This window comes from Acipenser ruthenus, chromosome 26 (assembly GCF_902713425.1).
Source record: "Acipenser ruthenus chromosome 26, fAciRut3.2 maternal haplotype, whole genome shotgun sequence".
In the NCBI taxonomy this organism is placed as follows: domain Eukaryota; kingdom Metazoa; phylum Chordata; class Actinopteri; order Acipenseriformes; family Acipenseridae; genus Acipenser; species Acipenser ruthenus.
This window is the reverse complement of record NC_081214.1, coordinates 9386025-9407830: the sequence shown is the minus strand read 5'-3', so window position 1 is coordinate 9407830 and position 21806 is coordinate 9386025. Positions and strand designations below refer to the sequence as shown.

At 38.3% G+C, this 21806-nt stretch overlaps 1 protein-coding gene across 2 annotated transcripts in view; it reads right to left on the bottom strand.

Annotated features, from left to right (window-relative positions):
* Positions 1–21806, bottom strand: part of LOC117430243 (transmembrane protein 132E) — a 299335-nt gene that overhangs the window by 48714 nt on the left and 228815 nt on the right. For both annotated transcript variants that reach the window (XM_034050090.3, XM_059000772.1), the window contains exons 3-4: positions 15902–16042; positions 9965–10157 (exon numbers count right to left, since the gene is read on the bottom strand). In XM_034050090.3, coding sequence (XP_033905981.3) covers positions 9965–10157; positions 15902–16042 — 334 coding nt within the window. The remainder of the gene's footprint in view (positions 1–9964; positions 10158–15901; positions 16043–21806) is intronic.

Sequence of the window (21806 nt, the reverse complement as noted above, 5' to 3'; positions counted from 1 at the left end):
GGAGTGACAGAACTCTTTCCGCGAACACCCTACAATAGTCAAGTACATGTAAAAAAGCAGTTTAAATGGCATTTGAAGCTACTTAAACTTGAATGTGGGTGTTAGGTGACTCACTCCCTGATTTCCCTGGGGTCTGAAGGGATTATAGCCTGAAGGTGTTCTTGATAGCTTACTGAATCCTATATTGCAAATGGCATTACTGTGGATTTCAGTGGGACTCCTTTGTATGCATACAAATTCAAGGAACATAGTCAATCATGGAATAACTTCAGTAATCTAGGAACTTTCATGGTCCTTTACACTACAGTTCCCCATCCCAAGAAAAAGGAGAACATGCTGGGGTACCATGTGAGATGTCTTCCTCATTTTTGTGTATAATTTTATAGACAAGACAAGCTATTCAGGGACAATAAGATATTTAGCAAGTAAGGGATCTGTATGAGGAAAAATGGGCAATAAAATCCCTCCCATCCTTACACTTCCTTAAATATTTTTTTAAGAACAAGAAAATAAAAACATTTCCAAACAAGAGGAGGCCATTTGGACTAGCTAGTCCATTCCACACCCTCACCACCCTCTGTGTGAAGAAGTGTCTCCTTGAGTGTGTCCTGTCTATCTCCACTTAATTTCCACACTGTGTCCTTTGGTCCTGATTTATTTACTGTGCTTAAAGTATTGGTTTGGGTTAACTTTGTGAGCTCCTTTTAAAATTTTAAAGACTTCTGTCATATCCCCCCTAATTTTTGCTTCCAAACTTTTGACTTGTCTTGTATATCCATTCATTTATTTTCCATAAGGGCTAATAAATTGATGTAAAGATGCAAGCACACAGCTTCCTTTTTCATAGTGCTCCATGCATGGTTAAGGAATGAAACAGATTTCCTGCGACCTGGTGTGTGATTTGCAGTTTGAGTACTTTGGCATGATTGATGCCCCAATTACAGCACTGTTATAATAATTTATAATTAGCATACCGGTCAAAGAACCCACCCAGGGCTACAGAGATCCTGAATAAATATCCTTTACAACAGGAAATTGATCCACAACTTTATACACTTTGAGGTAATACTATGGGAAACAAAAGTGACTTATGTTTCAAATATGGATGTGATGGATCCCAAGACACACATAAGGAAGAACGCTGGGGATCTGTTATAAATCCTTTCCAAATGCCATCAAAACTACATGATTTTAAAGTACACAGAGCTAACAAAATATATCCAGTGTTTCTTATCTAATGTGTATTATCATCACTTCGTAGATTTCTATGAGATGTACAGCTTTCGCCAAAAGTGTTGCATCACCTAGAATTTTAGGATTGAGACATAATTAAAAAAACAAACACTATATGAACATAATTTAGATATTTTATTTGCCATCATGTAATCAAAGAAACTACAAAATGAAATCGCAAAAGTCTACTGGAAGCCATAAATGTAGTACAGTATTACATGTTAGATTTCAAATGTCACATTTTTCAATTTTTGTCAGTTTTTCATTAAGTATATGGAAAACTACAAAGCGGTATGTAATTCAATATGTTAATGTAACATTATTCAGCAGGTTTCATTCGACTTTATGAAGCAAAATGTGATCATTCTATAGGGTGATGCAAAATGGCTATAGCTGTATATATTATGGTTTTTAGTGGGATTTCTTTTATAGTGTTTGTAAACAATAAAATGTATTTTGCAGACTTCTTCAAGCTGCAGTTGAAGGAACGCATCTGACACACATGAGCTGATTCTGGGAGTTTCTGTCCCTGTAAGAAAAACAATTCTGAAAGTGTTTTTAGACAATGACTCTTGCTGAGAACTCAACCTCCAATCACTGTGTATACTATGACTGGTTTTAATGGTGACTTCATGAGACTACTAAATTTTGCAAAGCAGTGATTCAGGCAGGGAACTTTTTAAGCTAGATTAAAATCATAAACATCAAGCATATTAGGCACCCTCAATATCAGAACATTTTCCAGTCAAATGGCTAGTATTTGATTAGTCATTTGATAAACAACACGTCCCGTGATCATCTAGAACAGGCTTTATATATGACCTCAATCCATTCGTCCCTGCTGTACGTCAGAGTTCACCTTCTCCCCAGCCACCTGTTTTTCGGCTTTATCTAAGGGGAGGGCAGCTCTCCTGCACCCCTGCCCATGGCTTCCCTACAGTCAGCCTCTCCACTGTGAACAAACTAAATTATGGACAGGGGTACCTCGAAGGATGAGTTGTAATGGAAATATGTGTAATGTAGTATGTGTCGTGTAAGCTTTTATATTGTTCTCTATCACATGAGTTTTCCTGACAGAACTGAAGGAGCGATTGATACATTTTCTTCACTGACAGCTTAAAATAAATTACCATTAAAAAAAACATAAATTCACCATAAAGTGTGCATTTTTCATACAGGAAAATCTGAGGCCGAAGCAATTATAGTAATATATATATATATACAGACGTGCTCAAATTTGTTGGTACCCCTCCACAAAAAACGAAGAATGGACAATTTTCTCTGAAATAACTTGAAACTGACAAAAGTAATTGGCATCCACCATTGTTTATTCCATATTTAACAGAAATCAGACTTTGCTTTTGATTTTTTATTCAACATAATATTGTAAATAATAAAACAAATGAAAATGGCATGGACAAAAATGATGGGACTGCTAACCTAATATTTTGTTGCACAACCTTTAGAGGCAATCACTGCAATCAAACGTTTTCTGTAGCTCTCAATGAGACTTCTGCACCTGTTAACAGGTAGTTTGGCCCACTCTTCCTGAGCAAACTGCTCCAGCTGTCTCAGGTTTGATGGGTGCCTTCTCCAGACTGCAAGTTTCAGCTCTTTCCATAGATGTTCGATAGGATTCAGATCAGGACTCATAGAAGGCCACTTCAGAATAGTCCAATGTTTTGTTCTTATCCATTCTTGGGTGCTTTTAGCTGTGTGTTTTGGGTCATTATCCTATTGGAGGACCCATGACCTGCGACTGAGACAGAGCTTTCTGACACTGGGCAGTACGTTTCGCTCCAGAATGCCTTGATAGTCTTGAGATTTCATTGTGCCCTGTACAGATTCAAGGCACCCTGTGCCAAGCACAGCAAAGCAGCCCCAAAACATAACCGAGCCTCCTCCATGTTTCACTGTAGGTATGGTGTTCTTTTCTTTGAAAGCTTCATTTTTTCGTCTGTGAACATAGAGCTGATGTGACTTGCCAAAAAGCTCCAGTTTTGACTCATCTGTCCAAAGGACATTCTCCCAGAAGGATTGTGGCTTGTCAATATGCATTTTAGCAAATTCCAGTCTGGCTTTTTTATATTTTTCTTTCAAAAGTGGAGTCCTCCTGGGTCTTCTTCCATGGAGCCCACTTTCGCTCAAAAAGCGACGGATGGTGCGATCAGAAACTGACGTACCTTCACCTTGGAGTTCAGCTTGTATCTCTTTGGCAGTTATCCTTGGTTCTTTTTCTACCATTTGCACTATCCTTCTGTTCAATCTGGGGTCGATTTTCCTCTTGCGGCCGCGCCCAGGGAGGTTGGCTACAGTTCCATGGACCTTAAACTTCTTAATAATATTTGCAACTGTTGTCACAGGAACATCAAGCTGCTTGGAGATGGTCTTGTAGCCTTTACCTTTACCATGCTTGTCTATTATTTTCTTTCTGATCTCCTCAGACAACTCTCGCCTTTGCTTTCTCTGGTCCATGTTCAGTGTGGTGCACACAATGATACCAAACAGCACAGTGACTACTTTTCTCCATTTAAATAGGCTGAATGACTGATTACAAGAATGGAGACATGTGTGATACTAATTAAAGAAACGAATTAGTTTGAAATATCACTATAATCCAATTATTTATTATCTTTTCTAAGGGGTACCAACAAATGTGTCCAGGCCATTTTAGAATATCTTTGTAGAATAAGCAATAATTCATCTCTTTTCACAGCTTCTTTGCTTTATTCTATGACATACCAAAGGCATGCAAGTATACATGATAAAATAGCTTTTAATTTCATCACTTTTCAGGAGGAATGAAGCATTATTTCAATGAGCTGTAAGGGTACCAACAAATTTGAGCACGTCTGTATTAGGTCAAATTTACAGAAATGATGTACTTTAATGGACAGCCCCCACAATATTCTGGAACGGGTACGTATTTTAATAGCATACACAATTCCACACACAATTAGGCCTGATACACCTGGACAGTGCACTTCAAATCTAAAGCATGCAGCAGTGATGTCAAGTACCTTTGGTAACAGCAGCTTTAATGAAATGCTAGTGCTCTTATGAAATGCTAGAAAAATTCTCCTGATAAACTTCCTATTGTGTCAGTGCCCTGAAAGAGGCACTTCAATTAAACAGATGACAAAACGTTTTTGTAGGACTTGGCATCGACTCTACAGGGCTGGTACATGGCAAGTAATCACATTAGCTCAGTCAGCTGTACCACCAGAAACACCCCTGCATTTGAACAGGCTAAGCCAAACAGATAGACACTGTGTTAAGTGAACCTAATCTGGTTGGATTCAACTTACTGTGATCTTTAAAAACTTTCAGTGGCTATTTGGAGTGTCTACCTAAAAGGAGTTGACAACGTTGCCCCTAATCATGTTTTAGGTGCAGCACAGAGACCAGGATACAGCTGGACTGAGCGGTTCACAGGGTTAAATATAAATAAGTTGCTATGCAGTATTGACATGCTACTGAAACAAGCAGGTCAGTAACTTACAACCCCCGCCACAAAATGTATCACGAAAAAGGTGATGACTGTGACGTATATCAACAGTATGTACAGCGGGGTACAGAATATGAATGATCAAGTTTCATGACAATTTGATAAGCGGTTCTCCAGATAAATGTGAAAATATAAGTGTGACATACAGATGGACGGACAGACAGACACCCCTCTATATCCCCAGAATCTGATATTATCAATAACGTTTGCTAAATAATGTTATTAGCAGGTTTCATGACAATCCTCCTCTATATCCTTTCACATGGGATTTTATCCCTAGCAGGGGATAATGGAGTGGGTCAAGCAGCACAATATTGTACAGAAAGGCATATAGAAAGTGACCAGACATCCCGTTTTGGACGGTACAGTCCCACACTGGTCCCAGTGTCCCCAGAACTTTTCTTGGGAAGCTCATTTCGTCTGTTTTTGTCCCCCCCGAGCATCGCTGCGCCTGTAACAGAATATTGTATTTTCATGCAGGCTGCGGTGTTACTACATACTGTATATAATGTATTACAATACAATGACATTTGATGTGACTAAAGGGAAGGTTGAACGACCAGCAGCATTAACAAGCGGCTGTACAGCGCCATGCAAATCTGGAGATTTACTGAAGAGTCAACGTTCATATTTGCAACCAATCACCGAGAACTGTGGGTGGGTCTATCCACTGACTGTAAAACAAACTGCCGGTTATCCTCATCTGAATCATCACTCTCGCTGTCTGAAGAGGTTAGACTAGGGTATAACATTAACGGCTCATACATGTGTTGGAATTATTCTCTTCATCCATGATATTTGTATATCTGGGTGCAAACGACTTTGCTTCAGGTGTAGCTATAATTAGACAATTGCGGAAATCAATGCTGTCATGTCACATCACCGTGCTATATTTACAACGCAGTGCACTGAACCTTGTTGTGGTTTGATCACTTTGTGCCCCACAACAGCCCATCACAACAATAGGACAGGGGCTGTAAAATGTGACAAGTATTTGGAAACATATTTTCTATTGGAATAATTCTATATTCACTTTCAGTTCACCACAGGCACCCTCTAATAAACATATGCTAGTGAATAATACAAAATAATTTGTGAACGAATTATTTTCACATTTGTGCAATTAATTTAAAAAGTTTTTTATTTTATTTTATTTCTTTAAGTAGACATTTTATTTTGTTTTTAGCAATAATGAAATACAATAGTTTCAGGTATCCATGTGACCATTTCATGTCTTTAAAAAAAAATTGAGTACTGTATATGATATACAAATAGATTAAAACCATTACAAAAAAAAGAATCATGTCCTCATTTAATTTTACCGTTCTTCTTTAAGAATACCCAAATAAGCTGCATTAGAGGCAGGATAAATCTCTTTAATTTGGTGACCCCTTATTTTTATTTCTGTGTTAAATATATTATAGAAGTAGTATATTTTATGCAAAGTTTAAGAACAAAAACGAGACAATGGAGTACTCATATTTTAGAGTAATGCTATCTCAATGGAGTACTCATATTTTAGAGTAATGCTATCTCAATGGAGTACTCGTATTTTAGAGTAATGCTATCTCAATGGAGTACTCATATTTTAGAGTAATGCTATCTCAATGGAGTACTCATATTTTAGAGTAATGCTATCTCTTGCAAACGTGTGATAGCTATCTAAGGTAATTTATAAGTATTTTACTTTATCACTGCTATTAGTTTAATAGAAGAAAAACAACACATTTATTAAAAACATATTAAAAAAACATTTTTCCTTCAGCAAAAGATGCAATGGTCAGCGCTCGAATTACTGGGGGCTAGGGGTGGGGTCGATCCCTTTAAGTTTATACAAATAGTTTAGGTCCAAATTCCTTTTTAACATGTTTTAAGGAAGAAACCAGTTTAAAACATGTTAAATGTATGATGACATTGCCTGCCTGTTCTTCAGTACCGATCAATGATCATGAGAAAGTGTCTCCTGACAATCTGAAAAGCTCTCTGCATATTTTACACAGGCTAGTGCTTATTCTTATATGAAGGAAGATTACATAGTATTCCATTTGTAAGTAAAGAAGTAACAACATTTAATTTGATCAGAAAAGGAATACAATTTAATCTTATTACAGCTTGATCCAAGTCTCAGCCTATACTGTTGACCCAAAAAAATAAACTCCAGCCAAGATCAGCAAAGCCTTCGTAAAATGCGAATTGGGGTGTGGTTTATATAAATAATGGCTTTCAGCAATTGTGACTGCCAAAGCTGGTATAATATTGAGTAAGTAGTTTCAAATTGCATTAGTTACTCTGCCCCTTGACGTTTTAGGATATTTGCAATCATTCTGAGTGTAAGGGGGCAATATAGGGTTAATATGCTGTGACTATTCACCTGCTCTGCTCCTTTTTAGTGCCATCTAATACACAGTAATTTGTATGCAAAATATTGCATCATAAAAGTGTAAGGGTACATTTTTTTTTTTGATATTGATATTAGTAACCCCTGTATTCAGTATTAAGGCCACTATTTGTACTCCCAAATGTATCAAATGTCCAAAGGCGAACATCTTGTCATTCAACTAAAGAGCAAGCTCTGTAGCCGAGGCATGTCTTATGATGTCAGTATTATTAACTCATCAGCCGCTGGGAGGAGATCCATTACAATGGCTTATCAGTATATACAGTAGGTCTGTATTATCAACTAATCAGCCGCTGGGAGATCCATTACCATGGCTTATCAGTATATACAGTAGGTCAGTATTATTAACTCATCAGCCGCTGGAAGGAGATCCATTACCATGGCTTATCAGTATATACAGCAGGTCAGTATTATTAACTCATCAGTCGCTAGGAGGAGATCCATTCCATTCTCCCCCTCTTAATCAAAGCTCGTCCTCGAGTGTAAACACAAGTCCACCGAGGCTCAGGGAGGTTCAACATCGGGTTCATCATCGTGACCACTCACTGTGCCCCAGGATCCAGAGCGACTTTAGGAGAGAATCACGTGTCTCTCAAGCCAGTATACATGCTGTAGCTTATAATGCAAAGAACACCGATATTAATACCTGTTTCAACCTCAGTTATTAATAAGTGGTCTACTTCAATATATATATAGGCCTAGATATTCTGAAAAAAATGTAAAATACAAAGCAGATGTAATTACAGAAAGTGTGAATATAGCATCACATTTACCAAATGAAACAGGTATGTCAGTAATCCCTGCCACTGCTGTGCAGTAAATTCAAAATTAGAGCTGTCAGGACACAGAGTTGACCATGACATATATAACACAATGTACAGAATAGGATCAAATACAAAATGGCAAGGACTAGTTTAATGCAAAAGGGATAAGTGGTATTTAGGACCTGGATTCCACTTGGTAAGTGAAAGCATTGGGGTCGCACACGTGCACCTAAAACAAAACTGATGGTCACACTCACACCAACTGTAGAGCCTTGGGGTATGCTGATACTGTAAAGTGTGACGCATGTAAAACCTAAATTAAACATAGAATTACTTTCCTTACATTAGTGTTTACATCTAGATCAACACTTGGTATGACTTAAATCTCCAGGCTTGAATCAACTGACAGTATTGAGTGCATCATATCATTTTAATAAAAGCATATTTCTAGAATACTGATATCCATTCTACATTCACTAGCCTTCTTCAGAAGAAACAACAAGGGACCTAACATTAATATGGAGGTCAACTCAATCCTCTGTATCAGTCTTTTAAAAGTTTGCTTCAAAGACTTTAACCCAGCCCTGTCATTCACACAGCTTCCTCCAGCCTGCGGGTGTAAAGCCCAGAGGCATCGTCACGCTTGGCCCCAGGGTTCTGTCTTAGTGCCAGGAGTCCCCTGAATCTTTTCAATCTGCTTCAGAAGTCCCAACTGCTATCTAAATCATTCCTGTAATTACAGCAAACTGTGTTTATAACCTTTCATTTCTACCCATCAGGAATTCATTAAATATGAGCTACATCAGGGATGGGCAACTGGTGGCCACCGGGGCTGCTTTTGGCCCTCGAGCCAACAGTTAACATATTATTTATTCTGTCGTGATATTTATATCTGAAGTGCTTGTTTCAGTGGCAAAGCGTGTGCTTGTTTCAATGTGGCAGCGCGTGTCCTTGTTTGGGCTGCATGTGTGTGTGCTTGTTTCAATGTGGCAGCGCGTGTCCTTGTTTGGGCTGCATGTGTGTGTGCTTGTTTCAATGTGGCAGCGCGTGTCCTTGTTTGGGCTGCATGTGTGTGTGCTTGTTTCAATGTGGCAGAGCGTGTGCTTGTTGGTGTTTCATGTGTGCTGAACACAAGGGAATGCAATCTGTTGAAACCTCAGCCGTGGGAAGCGCTGCAATGATAAACCAGTAGGCGATTCTACTGCCTTTATATCATAAGTAATTGAAAGCTGGTCTTCTATTCACAATGACAGCATGAATACATCACATATACTGTAGTGATAAGAAGCAGCAGAGAAAAGAAACATGAAGAAAGATGTTTAGATTTTTTGTTATTTCATTTTTTGAATCTTCGCACTGGAAAAAAAGATGTTTACAATGTTATTTGCTATAAGGGGCACTTGTCAATACATGGTTCACTGCATTGTATGTTAGCATGCTGTATTGTTGCAAATATGAAGCCTACTAAAATAAATGCATGGCCCGCCAAAGGTTTTTAGTGGATTTTGTGTCCATCTCTTACCTCAAAGTTGCCCATCCCTGAGCTAAAAATTCCCAAACTATTTTTTTGTTGTTGAAACATTCCAGTTCTTTAGGGCATACAGTATCATCCTTTATCTGTAATTCCTTGGGCCATTGTTCTCTTACCTACATGACATTCATGTTCTAGTTTCTCAGCAGGGTTTGTAGCCACAAGCCCAGCTGCTGAAGACCATTTCAGCTAGTTTCAGAATCCCACAGGGGCTTTCTGCATCATCAAGGTAAGAGAGCGAGACTAATTTGATTGTTACTCTTCTACACTTGTGCAAGCTTCCCTACTGATGTGCTAGACTCTTTAATAAAAAGATAAATAATGGATCTCCTCCTACTTGCCTCTTGACTACAGAGTTTGCTCTTCAGTTGAATGGTAAGACGTTCATCTTTGATCAACATGGTTTGTGGTTCACGTCCAGCCCTTGCCTTTCCATTCCATTCAATGGGCTGAGATGACAATTTCCATTCAATTCAATGGGTTGAGATGACAATTTATTACACCTTACTGAGAAGCTGCTGTTTTCTTACCATGGAGAGTGGGATGATGGTTCTGACATCTCTCTGAATGACGGTCAGTTCAGTGACCACCTTCTCTGAGTCCGGCGGGGGGCTGCGGCCGTGGTAGTCAATGTTCCAGTTGATGCGTCTCGTCACCGATTGGCTGGTGAAATTCTCCATCTCAAAGTCTAGCTGCATGAGCTCCAGGATGGAGGTGACATCACTGTAAAAAATAAAAGGGGGGGATCTCAAATTAAGCCAGAAACTTAAAGCACTGACCCTGGCATGTAATCCAATCCTCCTGTTTCTTCTTTGAATAAGAATAAATCCAGTTGTTCACTTCCTAGGCATTTCACCACATCAGTGTCTTGTGGGTCAAAGCATGTTATTGGCTGAAAGCGTGTTATAAGACGCTTGTTGGTTGGTTAATAACAGGAAAGAAGCTGAGTTTTCTTTAGTGCAGTACCAGATATCATGATTTAAAATATGTTTACTATTACATGTATTTCTTTGAAGACTGCACATCTGAGACCTGCACAACTGCTAGGATGAAATTATTTTGTTAGTTACAACCAATTTTCAAAGGGATCCACAATTTAATGTAGAATTTACAAAGTGTTTAAGTAACATAAAATATGCACTTCCATTTGTTATATACTGTAAGTCTCAAATGTCTTGCTTTGAAAGAAACACGTGTTACAGTAAACATGTATTTTTTTTTTATTTTGAAACATGCTATCTGGTGCTACATGTGTCCCCTTCAACAACTTCTATTCTGACATTAACCCACCAGCTGCTTCCCCTATTGACTGACATGCTTTCAGCCAATAACATGGCTCAGAAGACACTGCTGAGAAGACTTAGGAAGTGCAAACAGATAATCTGAGAATAAGGCATAGAAAATGAGATCTATTCACCTGAAGTGCAAAACAGGTTTACTAAATGACTTTGTAAGTTGCAACTACTGTAAGGTTCAGCATACTGAAGCAGCATCTAAAGTTTACATGTTTTTACCTACAATCTTATGTGTTTTAAATAGAATTGCTTGCTTTCAACAAACAGACCCATCAACTATTCCAGCAAAAGTTGTTGATATTTTGAGATGGGGACTGAGCAATCTTCGTCATTCCATTTAAAACATGTGACACTGTAACTTTTCACTTGTCAGCCCTCTCTCTGTCTGAGGAGGTGGGGCTGGTACTGTCACACGAGCCCTGGCACTTATGATTCTCCAGACAAGCTCACAGCCAGGAAAGGGCAGAGTGAAATTATAATAACTCAATACTGTAGCAACAGAACGAATGCAAACATCATTAGGTAGGAGAAAATGCAAAAAGAAACAACTGATATAATAGCAGCTGAGTGGGTGAAACAGGGAATTAAAGTCAAGAATTTGCATTTAAAAGAAAGAATGAAAAATGTGAGAACATCATTTTTTGATATTGAAATGCAAAATTAATTATAATGAAGAATGTCTGCTGTTTGCATTAACCTACTGTAACCTAGGAATCAAAAAGAAAAATGTACCGTGGAGATCTCGAGTCTTTGCTATTTAAGAGAAGTGTATTGGATATATCATTTAAAAACAGGACACGGAATGAATGTGGTTTATAGTTTTAAATCTTTTTTATAATTTCAAAATATTGGTAACAAATCTGTGAATTTGTAGTCATTAATATGATCGTTCGAACTGTTCTATCAATGTATCAATGTATCAATGTCTGGCTAGGAAATAAAAAAAAAATTGTATAAAAGTCTGAAATGTATTTCTATTAAGATATATTCCCATATTAAAAATGCTTTTAACACAGATATTTCATTTTGTATATAATTCTGTCTGTTTTGTAACTGAATGTGTTAGTGATATCTGAAAATCAGTTCTGAATGGCAATCACTTGTTCATACTTCAATTGACATGCAGTTGTTTAAAGTTATTTATTGAAAAGACCTGTGATGTAACATAGCAGCATTGAGTTATTCATGAACTTGAAATAAATCAAATCATTTGGAGAGCTGGTAGAGTGGGGATGAAATTGCCTGTGAATGGGATATAGTGGAGGTGGGAGTGTGTACCAATGTCACACTTCACACATTGTTCAATAAATCTGGAGAATCGCTGATCCAATTGCCATGCATCAGATCCTGGGGATATGGGGGGTGTCTTTCTGTCCGTATATCTGTCCATCTGTATGTCACATTTTTGCATGTATATGGAGACCCGCTTAACCAATTGTCATGAGAACAGGTATAACTTGGTATTAATATTATTTATCCTGGTACTGAGGAAATCATATTCTCTCGGTAAATCCATCTGCATGTCACAGTTTTGCATATATCTAGAGAATTGCTTATCAAATTGTGAATAAACATTTCATTGCTAATTCTATACTATCCTGTACATTTTACCTATATATGTTATGGTCATCAACTTCTTCATCCTACTGACTCCTTTTGAATGTACAGCTGAGGCAGGGGATGTATGATACTGACGTACTGACTGTGTTACTCTGTGACAGGAAGAGCAAAAACCCAGCCCAGGGTTTAGTATCGCGATTAATTATATAACCCGCCTGGACACACACAATTTACAGCGCAAGGAGACAACAAACAGTGTTAATCAAGAGTGTGGGTGTGAGTAGCAAACACTGCTGTCAATAGCTGAGTTCAGCAGACAGATTAATCCAGAACTATTGATCGTTCCTCTGTGTAATTTCCAGCCCTGGTAATTTGCTAATTCATCAAGATGCTGTCAATACAAAGACACTACCTTCCTCGACAGTAACAGTGACAAGCTTAAACTATGTTGCCTTGTTGCTACAGTTTATTTATAGACTTTTTCATTGCAATGGTTCGCTCCATTTTGCTGTTGCGGTCACTCTTTAAAAGTGGTGTCTTTGAGGAGAGCAGGTAAATCATGAGCCCACAAAACAGGTTGCTCCTAATGAAAAGTTCATAATGAATAATGAAAAAAAAAATCATTTCAAAATGAAAAACACACACATTATGGTAAAAGCGAATTTGATTTGGTCATTTATTTGAAGAATATTTATTGAACGCTCCTTGCAGATACTTCAGTGGTGTACTTTCTAAAGACGCATGAAGGCATGAAGTTGCCATTGAAAACACGTCAGCCATAGGAGAAACAATGATTGGTACTCAAATGCAAGCCAATGCGTCTCTCTTCTGGTTCATTTAAGAAAATAAATGGCCAACATTTCTGGAGAAATATATATTTTAAAAACATGCACTCAGGAAGAGTCATTGTCTAAAATAACTTTCATTATTAGTTTTTCCTACAAGGACTCAAACTCCCAGAAGCACCTCACATGTGTCGGTTGTGTTCCTACAGCATGGGAAAGAGTGCACGAGACGGTCGCTAGTTTTATTAACTACAATTATTTTATTAGTTAGATCTACTTTAAGATATTGGTTCTAAGTTACATGTTTACAAATAGTAGCCCTAGTTCTGGTGCTACAAACACTTGGATGAAAGCTGTTGTAATGACTGCTTCAGTAGGCGTACTGTGTGCTGTGTTAGAGTCTATAAACTCCACAATTATTGACCGGAGAATAGAAGGAGAGACAAATGTGTTCATTTTTTAAAGAATCAATGCTAGCAATTTCACCACCTGCCTGTGATGCCTAATTGCTGAGCTTGTTTTCTGTCTCTGTACAGATTGTAAATGAGTGCTGCCTTTATTTTAATTTCTACCACTTAATTGCCTGTTTACCTTGTGTCAGTCTTCTCCTAACAATCACAAGGCAAAGATATACAGGGATAAACTTGGTATGGGTTTTTTTTATGTATTTGTTTCACTTTGTACTGTATCATTTTCTGTTTCACTCCTCACATCTTTAGTAAAGATAACTGTGATCTTTAAAATGCAAACCAAGTATAACATGGAGCATAGTGCATTTGACCTACAGTTAAGTCTGGTTACTGAAACTGACAGGGAGATGCACCTTTTATATATTACAGAATACCAGCAAAGTGATGACCAACCCCTTCAACAATGTGTGTGTTTCCTGTACACAGGCAGTCAGCGAGAGTAATGGAGATGTTTTATTCAGTTTCTGCAGACAAGCCTATGGCACTTTCACCTCCAATTTCAACAGGGAGCTTTTACAAGAGGCATACAACTACTTTATGAAAAAACCAGGGGAGAAAAAACTTCATCCTAGCGCTCCCTGAACCATAATGCAAGATGTCAGTCCTGAAGGAAAGTCTTTATGCGACGTGACCTGGCTCCAAGCCCAAGGCAGTACTGGGATATGAGAGACGAAATGTAATATTCTGAAGTGGGACTGACTGGGGGGAAATTGACAGCCTTCCAGTATTCCTACATGTGAGATAGAGAGAGAGGCTTGCTTTACAGATGGCTGTTTCAATGTGAAATTAGTAAAAAGGGACTTCCTTTAATTCCCTTTGATGTTTCACTGTCAGTAACCTGAGCTGCAAATGCAGGCAGCATTTTAGACTTCTAAGTTAGCCAGCTGTTCAGAAAAGCACCAGAGGCTGCACTGTTTACTGACTCAACTCTCCACTCTCTGTTCCTGCCTAGCTTCTGGTTAGCTATGTCGGATGATACTGGTCCCAGTCTCCATACTAGCATCTTAATTAAGAGTATGCTATTAAAGACACACTCCCTATAATTTCTGTTAATTATCAAATTAACAGAATGCTTGGTTACCCAAGCATGTAGAGTACAAATCAAAGGAGGCTATAATGAGGTTATATAACGCACTCATCCACACTTACAATACTGTGTACCATGCTGGTCACCACATAACCCATGTAGCCTAGAACAATTACCAGGGACTTGATTGAAGTCTTTAAAAGGGTTTGACTAAGGACAGTTGGAAATAAGAGGCTTTTTATGTTCGCAATCATTCTAAGTGGTTCTTATGGCAATAGATAAAATTAAGCTAATTATACTAAACTGGTTAAAAAGTATCAGAAGGTAATAAAAGACTAGCTAAGCTGGGTAGAATAGGTAAGAATAGCTGAATAGGTCGACTGGTAGCCACTTTTAGAATATATTAATACATTCTGTATTTGAGCATGTCTCTGCTCTGTTTATAAATTTGTCGTAACTCTTTGCTGTTTGTGCACTATATTTTCAAACTGCTTTGCATTTTTTTAAATAGGTATTCATTTTCTAAAATGTCAGTTAATGGATTGCAACCACAATTGCTCTTCAAGCCCTCTGAATCCACTTCACAAGTACTTCACCATTACGTGGCGTATGATTAGATGACTACCAGATTAGGTCGACTGTCACTGTCCTGTTTGAAGCTATGCCTCAGAGAAAGTAATGCAACAGACAATAACTTGATAGAAAACAACTTGATAGTAATTTGAGGAAGACTGTGTGTACTACCTGGTTCCACAATGTATCACTTCAGTAAGTAAAAAAGCAGCTGGATACAAAAGAACATTGCAGTGCAAATATCTGTACGCTGCTTTCATTTACTTAATCCATGGCTTTTGAGAGCAGCGCAGTCTGTTTATACTGAGCATGGTAGTTACTGTGCATTAGACATTCAATGAATTGAATTGGTCTGTTTACTTTGTTGCTGCTTCATATTGGCACTGAATGCAAGTGTTAAGGCATTATTCATAGTCATACTAAAATATACAGGGCCATATTTTCAAACCGTCTTTAAATTAACTGCTATTTTTCTGAAAAAGGTCAAATGTTAATTTTACAAAACTAGATCCAAAACAACTAAGTTATTTAATCCAATTTATCTTCAGCAGTCTCAGAGAGTTTGTGTTTCATTTTGTAACACAAACATGAATTTTTCACCTTTCAAAAAAGAGGAGTTAATTAAATAAATCGTGGAAACGCTTTGAAAATATGGCCCGTAGATTCATGGTAACAAGACATAATAAACCAGCATGCTAAGAGATGTGTGGCTGGCCTGCTTGTGAATGCAGTTCTCTGCCTGCAGACAGCAGTGTACCTCAGCTGGACTCCTTTGTTCTTGGTCGCCACCACTGTTGCAGTGGAATGCTTTCCTCCCGTCATAACCTCCGAGTTTACAGACCACTGATGGCTCTTGGATCTGATGTACAGGAGATTTACACCCTTCTTGGCTTTCACTCTGAAAAGGAAACACATCAAATACAGGGTGAATGAGCAGAACATGGTTTTCACTATAAAACAAACACTGACTATCCACTTTATTCCATTTATATATTGTATAGATGATCCAGTTAAAAAAAATACAAATAAATAAGACTAAATTCTCAGTTAATGAACATTAGGAGTTGATGTACATTTCTTGTGAGGAATTTTCTTTGTCTTATTGATCTCACCTGATGAAGATACTAGCTAGTGTTCATAATGTTTTCCAAACAGTCACCTTGCTCATACCTCGTATGAGGGCCAGCATGGCTATTCGCATTGTTTATGTAGAGTAGGCTTCTGCAAAGACACTTGGGCTGATCTACTCCATGTATGTCTATGGCAGGCATCTAGAACTGAAGAGGAGCTCCAGAACTCAGGCAAGAGCACCTAACAGGCTTCTCTTACAAGAAAACACAATGAACACAGACTTCTCTTACAAGAAAACACAGTGAACACAGGCTTCTCTTACAAGAAAACACAGTGAACACAGACTTCTCTTACAAGAAAACACAGTGAACACAGGCTTCTCTTACAAAAAACACAGACTTCTCTTACAAGAAAACACAGTAAACACAGACTTCTCTTACAAAAAACACAGACTTCTCTTACAAGAAAACACAGTAAACAGACTTCTCTTACAAGAAAACTCAGTGAACACAGAATTCTCTTACAAGAAAACACAGTGAACACAGACTTCTCTTACAAGAAAACACAGACTTCTCTTACAAGAAAACTCAGTGAACACAGACTTCTCTTACAAGAAAACTCAGTGAACATAGACTTCTCTTACAAGAAGGTAGATGCAGTCTCTCGAAGAGATCACAAGCTATGTATTCTTTTTAACCCAGACTGTCATTAGCTTCAATCAAACACTCACTTCATTACAGTTTGGGCAGTATTTCCTTCACAGATGGAGGTGATGTCAATATATTGCCTGCAGTATTCTGAAACTGACTTAAAGGCAAACTAACATCTACAGCTTCTTACCAGTTTAATATCAACAACAAATCCAACTTTAAAATATGTTTTGTGTGTCACCTTAAAGCTCTGCACCTATTGAACTCAAAACCATAAAGCAGTTCTGGGACCAATCAGCTACTTGGCATCTCACCCCATTGAATTGAATGGAAAGACAAGGGTTAAGTTAACATGGTAATTGTAATTGGGTAACCGCTAGACTCCAGATTTAGTCATGCAATGTCATGAAACTCAAATCTTGAAAAATCCATCTTAAGGCAGCACTTCCTCCCTTATAAGGACCTTTTCTCCAAACAGCACCCTTAGATCAACAGGTATGACTGATGATGGGACGCAAAGCAATCTTAATGTTAAATATCACTTGGGTGAATGCTGTGTCCCTCTTCCTAACAGTCATCATGTCTGTGTAGGAGTCGATGTTTCTTCATGTTCCCGTGCCCACTGTCTGTCTGGGCTGTATTCGTGTGACACAGATCAGGAAACAGGGAGAGACCTGCAGTAGCGTGTTTTCGTTTTTGTTTAGCTACGTACTGTTATACAGTGTTGAGTAAATTATTTGTAAGAAGTAATCTGTTACTGTAGTTACCTAAACAACATTGTTACTAGTTACAGTAACTTATTACTTTAAAAAAAATGACCTAGTTACAGTTCCAACTAGTTTTTTCTCAGGCACAGTTCACATTTTTCAGAGATATTTCATTCACTTTGGTCACGCTGTGAAATATTCTTTGAAGATCCAGCTTTGAACCCACTTATTCCCTCCCCTGATGTCATTTGCTAGCAAGATGATGTGAAGGTATGACTTGCACTGCTGAAGTGCTTTCTGATTTCATATTAAGCATTAGCCGCAGTCCAGTTTTTTTTTTTAACTAAAAGTAACTTATTTTTTCAGAAAAAATGTAATCGTTTACCATATTTTGTTACCTGTCTGAAAAATGTAATCAGATTACCAATTACGGTCAATTCAGATTTCACTGCATTCACCTACCCCAGTAATTGTTCTGAAGGGACTGTGCTGAGCGTGTAGGTAGATTAGATGTGGCTGCACTTTTGTCACGCAAGTCAATACAAACTGTAAAGAAGATGCTCTTGGGGGATTCCTCATTCCCCACAGTGTGCATCAATTAGGAAGGAGCCACGCTTTTCCACATGCATGAAGCAGAAACAGCTCCATTAGTTGCTCTAAAACTACCCCGCATGAACAAAGCTATCTGTCATTTTGTAGCGCAAGCATATTTCTGTCTGTTCAAATATATTATTTAAGAAATAATGTACAACATGATGAGCATTTCGTAGATACATGACTGGCTTAAGCACCGACAGTAACAGGCCCAAAGTAAAGTCCTTTTGAAAGGTCTTGAAAAAGTGTACAATGGTAATTCTAGTTACCATGGGTTACCATTGCTAATTCTTTACATTTGCTTAGTCAACATTGCATTGCCTGCGCTGGTTTATGCTTGTGTTTATTGTACTCTGCTTTTTACAATAATGGTGATATTATCCATAATTTGCTTAGTTAATAATTTTAAATAATTAGGATGATCATTTTTAGCCAATAATCGGTATTTGAAAATGTGGAGCTGGTAGCTCGCTGACATCTGCTGTGGAGCTCCTGGGTGTAAAGAACCTATGACCATCAGTTGAAGTCATTCTAAATTGGCGAGAAAAAATATATAGTACTAGGCAATGCAGATCATTCTGTTACAACGCACATAGGACCTAATTGCTTTGAAAACATATGATTATGAGCTATTGGACTATTGTGAGATGGCCCTGGGTACATGCACCCCTTCAGGACCCTGTCAACTCCGTCTAAAAGGAAGGCCTCCGATTTAGTTGATGATTGGAACCCTGACAAGCTGCTTTGAGACCTTAATAAGACTCCTACTACAAGCTGCATATGAACTCTGTCCCCTACAGTAATGCCACACACCTCTTCCCTCTCCATAATGAGGTAATGTGCAGCCCTAAGCCCTGTATCTTTTAGATCAACTGATTTACATAGCCTTCTTGTGAAGGGTTGGATAGTCACATATCACAGTGGGCTTTTTTTGTTCATTAATATGTCATATGTAAGCTTGCACCTTTTCTGCGTTCATTTTCCACAGGCTCACAAAATACAATAATAAATCCCCCACCGTTTAGAGTAACATATTTATTTTTGAGATGGGTTCTTTTCATCATGAAACCTGCTACTTAATGTGATCATTTTCAATGTATTCTTTGCTTCTGACCAGCAGCTGACCAAATGCGGCCGGGTGAGGATATCCAAGCTCGGGAAAATCACAGCAAATGAAAACGGTGTCAATCATACCTGACACTTTTCTATTGACTTTGGATATCTCAGCCCCACTCAGTCAAATCAGCTGGTCAAAAAACGACTCATAAACTGAAAGTGGTGATACTTAAAAGTGATTTATTACGGTATTTTGTGAGCCCCTGAGGAATAAAAGTGTGCTTCTGGAAAATCTGAATTCCAGGTTCCAGGTTTTATGGATACATGTGACAGAGAGCGAATGAATCCTAGTCAACAATCTCCCTCCCGACCTGTGAGGGCGCTGTATAACAGAAACAGAGTGCCTCGTACTGGTTGGTCTGGCAGTTCATTCCAGGGTTAGTCAGAAGCCAGCCATCCAGGAAGGGGGCGGAGTTCTGAAGTCATCACCCTAAAGCGGTACGCTATGTGTCATGGTTTGGAGGAGATGTGACTGAACTAGCTAGTGACTAAGAGAATAATTTTACTGCATTTAACCCTGTACTTTAGAGTACTGTAATCTGTCAAGTGTCATTTAATCTGTAGTATTTTGTATTTAATTATATCCTGATGTAACTATCACTGACACTGTTATCTGCTCCGTTATTGAATCGTATTTTGTCATATACTTGTACTTGCTAGAACCGAAGTGATTGTATTTTATCTTGCTCTTAATTGTATTAATACTTGTACTGTGATTCTTGAAATGTATTTTTGTTTACGACTGTAAGTCGCTCTGGTTAAGGGCATCTGCTAAGAAATAAATAATAATAATAATAATAATAATAATAATAATAATAATAATAATAATAGTAATAATTGGGGATGTGATGATGTAATCTAGTCCTTTTGATGTGGTTATGAGAATGAGCGAGAAAGGAAACAGACTGTGATAAGCAAATCGTGAGTGTTAAGTGTTTTGTTTGTTTGTGGAAACTAACTGTCTGTGTTTGTCACTGTTAGACGGCTAACACGAACCGGGAGCTGTCGCTAGAGGCCAGCATCAAGCCCGGACTACACTGCACGACTGTCACTGTAATTACCTTGACCGGACCTGCACTCAGAGCACACACTGTCAGGAGACGTGACCATGTCTGTGTTGTGTATTGTTCTTTAGATTATTATTTCGGGACTGAACCCCGTGGTTTATACGCTGGCAATATATGTTGTGTAGAGCCAGCATTATTATTTAACAGTCTCAAACAGAAAAGAAAGAAAAATAAATAACTGTTTTGATCCATGAACTTTGTGTCTGTCGTTGTAGGCGCACCTGCATCACCTGTACACCTGAGCACTGCAAACCACACGATCACAATACATCATACGTTACGTGAGAGGTGAGCGTTGTTGTTGCGTGATTCTCAAAATACGGGTGGTACCTTGAGATATCTGATCTACACAGTCATTTAATTTACACTGTGCCATTCTGGTTGTTAAGAGAATAAACTCCCTTTACAAACTGTACAAATAAAATCTGAATGTATAATGACATGGGGTGAGTTATCTATAGCAATTAAAAAAACATGTAATGAAGTATGGTATGTCTTCTAACAGTTCTCTGGGCTTTCAAATCAATTTTCCTTCATGAAAAGATCCAGTCTGGCAATTATACATTCAGATAAAACACGAACATGTTGACAACAATAAATGCAAGGAGTTACGGCACATGTTTTCTGGTGCTGATTACAATTAGACCCTGTGCTATTGTGAGGGGGAAATTATCTTTTCATCTGCTTTACACGTGCATCAGCATTTTTTATTCTGCCTCCCCCTCCCTTATCTTAAGTGCCTCTGCTTTTAAATAAATCACTTCAAACGCACATCTGTTCAATACATTTTTTACTAGATACTGCTGAGGGCTTGTCTGTTTAATCAAGGCTGCTCTTCCCTACTAATTATGTTCTAAATTTAGATCTGGGGTGAAAGGTAAGACAAGTGGGATGGAAGGAGCTTGTTTCCACGGTAACAAACATGCCAGAGTGTCACCAAGAGCTGATATGATGCTTGCTAGTAAGCTTCTGCTTGACCATGCCTACTGGAATGGGCTGTGGTCCTAAGAACTTCTTTCCTGAAGCTCATTAGTGAAACTGTTCAGAAATTACATGATTTTGCTGCTTACTTATCATGTACACAGCTTCTTACCTCACTCAGCTTTTAACTCAAGTCACTGGGTGCCAGCTTATATGGCTGGTCCCTTGGTTGTGTCAGGATTTTAACTTCTGGAGGCTGTTATTTTGGCTGTGTGGCACTGACACTTTGCAATTCACCACCTAAAGGTAGTAGAGATTCTATTTCTGGGTTTACATCTAAAAAGACACCTTTGAACGCTTCTTATGTTTAGAACATATAGGTGACCCATATAGGTAGCTGATTTATCTCAAAACTTTTTCAAGTTGGGTCTTAAAGGATCCAAGTGATTCTGCCTCAACAACATGACTAGGTAAGCCAATTCAGAGACTGCCCTGATGTCTGGGGATGTGGTGCCTGGGCGGGGGGAGGGGGGGGG